The 8,957-nt window shown below is 34.8% G+C and overlaps 1 protein-coding gene across 5 annotated transcripts in view; it reads left to right on the plus strand.

Moving 5' to 3' along the window:
- RBM27 (RNA binding motif protein 27) overlaps window positions 1-3,495 on the plus strand; it is a 78,009-nt gene extending 74,514 nt beyond the window's left edge. For all 5 annotated transcript variants that reach the window (XM_047730046.1, XM_047730041.1, XM_047730044.1 and 2 more), the window contains one exon: window positions 209-3,495. In XM_047730046.1, the coding sequence (XP_047586002.1) occupies window positions 209-292 (84 nt within the window). In that variant the 3' untranslated portion in view covers window positions 293-3,495. The remainder of the gene's footprint in view (window positions 1-208) is intronic.
- The last annotated feature ends 5,462 nt before the right edge of the window (window positions 3,496-8,957 follow it).

The following is an 8,957-nucleotide window of genomic DNA, read 5'->3' on the forward strand; positions in this document are numbered from 1 at the left end:
GGAAATCTTTTAAAACTAGCAAAATTAACAAGGGAGAGAATATGTATATGTTAAAAAACTGTTTGGGGTGTCTTTGCCCTGAAGGATACTCTCTGACTGCATCACTTGTAACTCCAGCCTGGGTTTTGTATACTAGTCTTTTTGTCCTTTGGCCTAATAACTTAACTTGCTTGTACTACTAAGCAGATTTTACCCTCTCTTTCTTCAGGAAACAGAGACCTCAGATTTGTTTTTGCATGATGATGATGATGAAGATGAAGATGAATATGAGTCTCGTTCATGGCGAAGATGAAATCTGATGCGAGCTGTGTAATTTTTAGGAATATTGTTTAGAAGAACAACTTTTTAAAATTATTTAAAGAAGTCAATGAGCCAAAAATTTTTTTTATTTTTCTTTTCCACACAGTAGGTTTAAGGACAGCAAGTTTGCTATTTAAACACATCTCATAACTGTTCATGATATTAAAGCACCAAAGGCCTAGTGACTTTTACACAGTTGTGAAGATCCACAGGAATGATATGGATAATCTCTAGAGCCTTATTTTCCACACCACCTGTTTTGTTGCTATTGGTGTTGGAGTATGATGTAAATGACAGGGTGTTCAGAAATTTTATTTTGGATTATAATCTGCTGATAAAATTTCATTAAATGTCAAAATCGCCTGGAATCTCTTAACTCTCAACTATTATGGATGGGTCGTCAGACAGGAGATATTTGTAATTAAAATACCCTTTTGCTTTCAAGAGTTGTCTTGGAAGAAGAAAAGTAAATTTATTTTAATTTTTTTACCATGGAGGAGCCCAGTTTGTATTCAATCTAAATTTTCGAGGGGGGGGCTGTTTATGTGCAGTACAAGTACTATTTTAGTGTAAATCATAACAGACTCCGTATTAAATGCTGTAAGGCAGTGGTAGCTAGCTCCATGGTATTTCCATTCTGTCATCATATTAACTGTCCTGGATTTATGCTACTGATCCTTAGTTTGCTTTGAAATTAGTGAATATTGGTTCAGTTGGTCCTGTTTAAAAATACTCTCAGAATGTAAAAGGCTTTCACCTCTTGCCCCTTTCTTGTCCCCATTTTCTTTCTCCTGCCTTTATATTAATAGCCCTGACTTACCCACTATTGAGATAAGTGATTCTTCTGGGCCACCCAAAGTCAGTCCCCAATAAAAAGTTTAAACCAGCACCTTGATAAATAAGTGATGTTTTGATGAGAATAATGGAAGGTTTGCGGGGGTGGGGGGAAGAGAGTCACCAGCTGTACTTTTTTCTTTTTTGAAGCTTCAGTTTAGTTAATAGTTATACAAAAGGGTTAAAAAGTGAAATTCTTCACCTAAATTTAAACCATGATGATGAGGTGACTGGGGATAGGGTGGGGGTGGGGTGGGATAGGGGGATGGGGATGCTAGTAATAAATGGGAGTCATAACGACTTTGATCAGATGACTTTATATTTTCATAATTTTGTAGCTTGTTGCTATCCATGAACATATGCATCCTTCATTAGACAGTTTCCTTCACTGTGTGCATTTTTACTGTACACTGTATAGAGTAGAGTATCTGTTAAGTAAAATATATATGTGAATTTATGTCCTTGTGTTCTGAATGTTAGATGGAAAAGCAGAGGAGCAACACTACACTGTATTGACCCCTGGGAAAATAAAATAAATAATGTACATAGGATGTCACTTTTTCAAGGATATACACATCTATGTTATTATATATGTGTGGTGTGAAAATTTGAAACTTCCTGTTGGCTTCAGAAGGTTCTTGGTGATTGATTACTATATCAAGGATTTTGTTTCCTGAGGTAAAGGCTGTTTCTCAAAATAGAAACTGTTCGCTAAGAAACCTAAAACCATCAGGACTCTAGATTTACTTAGCTGTAAGAAGTTAAATCCCACGTTGTGATTATCTTTTCTTTTCCACGTATTTTCCTGGAATGATGTCTCAAACCAGGATCATTTTTAAGTTGATGTAATTTTCCCTTCACAATAATAAAGAGTTCCTTTTTCTAGGTTATTATATTTCTGATAACACTGAAGCTAAAATAAGCTCATAAAAGCAGGAAAACCTTACAATGGGGTACCTAGAATAAGCAATCTTGCTCCTTCCTCCTCCATCATCTCTAATGAAATTTTGATGTCTGTGGCTCAAGTTGGTATATATTTTGAAAGATTCATTGTGGTGAATATTTTGAGTCCTGACAGTTTAAACGTGATAGAGGGAACAAAGGATTTATATATTTTTTGTACAAAGTTTTTTCTTAAACTGTATAATTTTGTAAATAATTTGTTTGGTTTTTTTGTGTACTAAAACTACCAGCGTATAGATTTCAATAAGAATTGTTGTATTTTTGTATTTGGAAACTGAAAATTACAGTAAATTAATGGAGCTGTAAAAGAAAATTTTCAGTGGACTGACAGTTCAGCAGAATGAGATTCCTTTTCATATGATTTTTTTGAACTTCAAAATTGACATCGTATGATAATACTCTCAGTGTAGAGAGAGTAGAAGATTTGTTTGATTTTTTTTAGTTTCTGGGGGAGAGGGGGTGAAAGAAAAGGGTGTTCAAGTAAAGAATAAACGGACACTGTTTTCAGGAAGATTTGAAGCCCTTTCTTTAAAATAGTGTAATTTTCAGTACACCTTAAAGTAGGACTAAAATAATTTATAAATGTCCTAAGAATTCTAAGACATGTTTGACTTTCTAAAATGAATTCAAAATATGGGTTGAATATATTATTAGAAAATTTAGTTAAGGCTAGCATAAAATAGTTGAATGTATGTATTTTTTTCCTTTAGAATTTTTTTTAACCCCCACCCGCAAATCCTCAAGCCCTAGAATTTCTCTTAAAAGTAACTATCATGGCTTGTTTTCCTGGCCTCTTCCCTTAACGAAAATAACATACTCCATCTGAGGCAAATTTTGTTCTTTTAAATGAGTATGACATCTAAGAAGCTAATGAGCAGTCAGAGCCACCGGTCTGGCTAGGTTAGCCTGGTTTACTAATGGATTGTTGCCCAGGCTTAACAAAGCAACCCTAGGGCAGACAGAATTTCCCTCACTTTCTTCATGTTGTAATATCAGGAAAACATTGTCTCCAGCTCAGATGATAAATTGGCAAACAGTCTAGTTAGGTGGGTCCGTGGTGATGGATCATTATTTCAAAAAGAAGAAAAAAATCATGTGAAAAGGAATAGTGGTTCCTCTTGATGTATAGTATGCCTGTATTATAGTTTTTACAAAATTGTGAACTTGTGTAATAGTATAATAGGAGATATTGTTGAATTTCTAACTGTTTATACATTTAAATTCATATATGTAATGTTTGTTTTATCGATTACAATCTGAATTTCTAAGAAGCATGTTGACTTTTGCAATAAAGATGCAATATGGAATGGTTCACAATTGGAAAAAAAGAAAAAAAAAGAAAAGTATTACAAATTTAAAATAATTTGGAAATTTTATGAACCATTCCAAAAATTCTAACAATCACCAAAAGAGCTGTAATTCTGGCTTGTTCTGGAAAGAAAGAAAATGTGTGTGTTTGCTTGTTTGTGTGTGAGAATGAGTGAGCAGTGGATATGTCTGTGTGTTTCATTTTGGGTTCATGTACATGAGAGAATGCACTCAATATGCATTTGGGTACGGAAGTCCCTGACTGTCAAATATTCAGTGAATTCAAGAAGATGTAATCCACAGGGTGTTCTTTAAAATGAGTGAGAAGAGTACTGCAGGAGCAGTTGTGAGTAACCTCGGATACCCATATTTTTTTGGTCATGGATGGATCCCAGTATCCCAGATACAAAAGCACAAACAGCTTTATGAAAAAAATTACTTGAATGTTATCTTGAGATTTTTCAGTATGCCTCCCAGTCAATCGGCAGGACATTTTCCATAAGTGGAGTAGAGAGAAGGGAAAGAACACAGTGAAGAGATGACTTACAGATAGGTCAGCTCTGTGATGAGTATTTGTAAAGAATAACAGGAGAAGGAAGTGATATTACACACTAAGGACTGGATGGTGATAAGAAGAGGAGATACATCACTTGGGCTTCTTTTCTCACTTTAAAATTGCTTTTCTTATTATAAAATTCCCCTTCAGAAGATTAGGCATTGTCTACGAAGAATTCTTTAGATCTCAACTTTATAGGAAAATACTAAGGAATGGGAACAAATTTCATTTTCATTCATTTCAAATAAATTTTATCTATTTTATAAATTAAGTAAATGGCAAGGTCTGTGTGACCATTTGTTTTGAATAGATGATAATGTAACCAGCATTATGTTTGTAATAAGCATCAGTTTTGGGGTGGTTTGGAAAGGACCAAGCACACTATTAAACGCAGTTCTATCTGTTGAATGGTAGCAAGGCGAATGTTTTGCTACAGTGGAGCTCTCATTGATAGAAATTACTGGTTTTGTGTGACGTTTTTACTGACTTAGGTACTAATTCTTACAAAGCCAAGGATAAATTTCTAATCCCAATCCCCAGTGTACTACTACCTAGTCTAGATCTAATTAATGTTACTGTAAACGCAGGGTGAGTGTATGTCAATGTGTGGGATCATTTCAGATGAGAGGATAGCTTTAAATACGTGAACCAACATTGGTAGGGCATTTTTTTTTTTCCAATTTTAGTCTCAAATATCTGAGGAGCTAATGTGTCAAAAAAAAATGTACTGCTATTGCTTGTGTTTTCAATCACCATTTATGGTACATTGATCTTACTGCCAAGTGATCTCCTTTCTACAGGATCATCTACCATTTGGCCTCTTAACCTGATTCTGCATTCGACCTTAGGTTAACTAAACCACCCCAGCGTTCTGATAGAGGTGACTTGATACAGTTGAAATTAAGGTCAGACTAGTGTTTGATGATTATTGGCAAGGTTTTTGTATTTGGAGGCTACTCTTTCCTTGGGCTTCTGCAGTTTTGTTTTTGATGGTAGTGGTGATTATGCATTATAAACATTGCTGTTAATTTTTCTTTGTATTTGTTATCTTTACTTTTATGAAAGAGGAACAGGGAGGAAGGTCCTAATCTAATACTCTATTAAATTATTTTCCATGAACATCAGCCTATTTTTTCTACTTCATAGAGTTCTACTACTTTGGTATAATAACCATTAGTTCTTAAAATAATAGAGTCTATTAAATATAGACTAGATATTTCAAAATTGTTCTTTGATTCAATCCTTTGTTGGGGTGTAGAGGTGTGAAAAGACTTTCAGTGGCCCTCGCCATATTTCTTTTGGTTTTGTGAAAACTTCGTAAAAGTGGATGTCTTGTTAACAGTTTTCTAAGGTCCTTGTGATTCCTTCTCTTAGTTTTCCCTCAGCTATTACTGTGAAATATGGATATATATTCTCCCAGTTTTAAATGAAATTAGATCCTAAGGGCTAATTAATACAGACCTTGCTAAATTCGTTCAGTTTCTTGAGGATGACTTGGCTTCAATAATGAGTTTGCCCACATGTTTGGTTTATGTTTTTGGGTCAAACACTGCCTGTTTATCTATGGAAACATCTGTTCCTCTATAAACTACTGAGTTCTAGTTTCTGAACAAAAGGGTTATTTGTTTACTCTAGGATTGAAGTTTTTAACATTGAGAGCCTGTAGGGGGCGCCAGCAGCCAAACTTTAGTTAGCTTTAGAGCAATGACTAAATCTTTGACAGCAACTCAGAGTGAAAAACACATTTTGCATTGTTACCTAGCATACACCCACACGAGAAAAAAAGTTTGCCAATGTGTACCCTTACAACGGAGTATGCACCTGGTGATTTTTTATTCTATTAAAAATTCTTGTCAGGATCCACTATTTGGCTTTTAGAACTGCAGTTTGACAAAGAGTAGTCTTTTGAATTGCAGGGTGAATTGGAATTTTAAACCACTCTCTCCCTTGCTGTCACATCATCACTACTATTTTGAATATAAAATGATAAAATTTTATCTTCTGTGTTTTGCTTGTGAAAGTAGTCTGGAGCGTACTGATGAACATTGCCTTAAAGGTGGAAGTAATACATACATTGACATCTTTATTGATTAGTGGATGCTCTTGAACATGAAGGTGGTGTTAGTTTTCATTTTTAAAAAGATTTTATTTATTTTAGCGTGTGTGCATGTGCGCATGAACAGGACGAGGAAGAGAATCTCAAGCAGACTCCTTGCTGATGTGGGGCTCTATCTTACTACCCCGAGATCATGACCTAAGCTGAAACCAAGAGTTGGATGTTTAACCAACTGAGCCACTAAGGCACCCAGGTGCCCCTGTAGTTTTCAGTTTTTTAAATAGACAAGTGTGAGAGGGTTTAAACCTGCCTGCAGTTTTAAATTTTTGTCATTTGTGTAGGGAATGGAGTGGAATACTGTTACACTGGTGCTACTTTTTACAAAATTCAAGTGACTTTGCAGACATTATTACTTAATAATTAAAAAAAAAAAAAAGATCTCCCTGTGAAGACCATACAACTTGCAATTACTTAGTGGCTGTGAATCAATAAAAGTTATTTGGCTTTGAATTTTACTTTGCTTATGGAGTTTACCTTAGCTATCAACCATTCAAAACAAATTAAGTACACTGTCCCTGTGAGAACATTGTACATATTTCCAACATTGTGCTATTGAATTTTATCCTTTCAGATGCATTGCCCTGTAGGTTTCTGATTGATAAACCCCTGTATGAAAAATAACTACCCATTCCATGCTACTTTTCTTAATTTTGGGCAAGTGTGTCATTTGTAGCTTTGTGGGCCTGAGCTTTTTCAGTTTCTAAAATGTAAAGAGAAAGATTGGGAACATATTGATGAGAATGTTGCCATATCTTCAGAAAGCCACAGAGAAAAGCCCTGAAGCCCGCAAAGTAATGAAACCAGTACTAATCATGCAAGTATTGTACATTTCAGTATTTCTGTTCTCTTGTCTCTCTCTACATCCCTTGTGGGATTCCTTAAGCAAGAAAGCCTGACTTTTCCTATAATACCAATGGTACCAAGTAAATGTTTTCAATGAAACTGATTGGTATTTTGAGCTATTCACTTCTAAAAAATAATAGCCGGCACGCATTGAATGCAGGCTTTGTACCCAATAATGGCTCAGAAGTTTGCCTGCATTCTCGCTTGGAGCTACAAGCTTTGAAGAAAGTGCTCTAACCTCTTGTTCAGCTTTGAACGCTGAGTTTGGAGAGGTTAAGTGGCTTCCAGCCTATAGTGGTGGGACCAGAATTTGAACAGTGGTCTGACTCCAGAGCTCATACTATTAACCTCTTTGCTGCTTCTAATAAAATGGAATATTGCAAGTCTGTAGAATGTCACTGGATTTTTTTATCAGTGTCTGTCAAACACTGCCATTCTGGCTCCATCTATCTCATCTGCCTTGGATTGGAATCAAGCTCCCTTGGGGAGCAACAACTGTGTTTTTAGGTAGCATATTGGAAACCATAGAGAACAGCTTATATATGCTAATTTGTGGGGAAACATTTTAAAGTAATTTTCTGTGACCTCCATAATGTGCAGCCAGCCAATTTGATACATTTCACACTAATTTGGCTATATCATAACCTATGTTTATTTTATTTTCAATTTTATCTTAAATATTTTCCCCATGGCAAACCGGATTATGATAATCTTACAGTATTTCTACCTTGCTTCTTTGTGTTTTTCAATATTTCTGGTGCCTTCTTCCTTTTAACCTTGGCATTAAAAAAATCATGTTGTACATAAATAAGTTTACATGCTTTAATTTAATGATGTTTTCATATAGTATACTGAATTTTCTAGGCAGAAAGTGCTGAGAATAGCAGTGTTCGCTTATAGTTATGTTTATGCCATAGATTTTTTAAAAAATATATTCGCAGTGAATAAAACTGATGTTCATGTCATTGTTCTATTGTTTATACAGTTATTTGATTTTTTTTTTTACATGTTTGGATTTCTTATTTTAGTAAAGTTATTCTAGATCCTTGGGGAATTTCTACTTTTAGCTCTTTTGGCAACTATGGAATGTTTATTGACTACTAATGGTATGGTGGTAATTATAACCTGCAAAAAGAAAAAAAAAGCAGATGTAAGCACCCTTGGGAGAAAGAGGACTTTTTTTTCCTTGACAGCCCATGAAATCTAGGGATGTTCCACTAGATTCAACAGAAAAAAGATTTTTATTCTTGACAAATTTAGTAGCCTTTGGAAATATTTCCACTATAACAACTATCTCAGGGAAATGGCTGAGACAAAAGACAGTGATAACAGTACATATTTTTAGGTATTTGTGCCTAAAAATTGGACTCTGCCATTAACCAATATTTCACTGTCATTAAATGCTAAAAAAGCAGGTGTGCTGTTTTTAAAACATTATCAGCATTCTTGGTTTTGATTAAAGATGGGCAAGAATTTTATACACAGAACTTAATTCCTTAGAATTACATTTAAAAAAATTTTTTTTGAAAATCTACCAATGACTTGAAAGCACTTCTCTCCCTGTGATTTATTTAAATCCTAATAAATTATACATTTCTGCACTTTAGCCACTCATGTGAACATTATTTGGAGTTATCTCAGTAGAATGTTGCTATGCAGTCTCCTGAGACCCCAAGTATGTCAAAGAAGTTTCATCTGTTCTTAGTTTTATGTTTTTGGTGACTATTCTTGTAAGTCAGATAAAGCTAAAGAGAAGACTTTAAAGTTTGAGTGGATTAAAATCTGTCAGAAGTGAGGACTTATGTAGGAACTCTTTTTTATGGCAAGCTTCTGTGCTGAGACCTTCATATTTTTGGGAATCTATCTGTGACTTGTAGGCACCTATCAGTTTCTCAGAAATGACCGTATCTCGGGGGAAAAAAAACAAACAAACCCTAACTGGTACATTATGACATGTTCGGAAGACTTTGAACATTGTAAAAACAGCACATAGCCGATTTTTCCTCTCGTGTGTTGCAGTCCGGGAGGATTGTGTTT

Source organism: Lutra lutra, chromosome 5 (genome assembly GCF_902655055.1).
Source record: "Lutra lutra chromosome 5, mLutLut1.2, whole genome shotgun sequence".
Taxonomy (NCBI): Eukaryota; Metazoa; Chordata; class Mammalia; order Carnivora; family Mustelidae; genus Lutra; species Lutra lutra.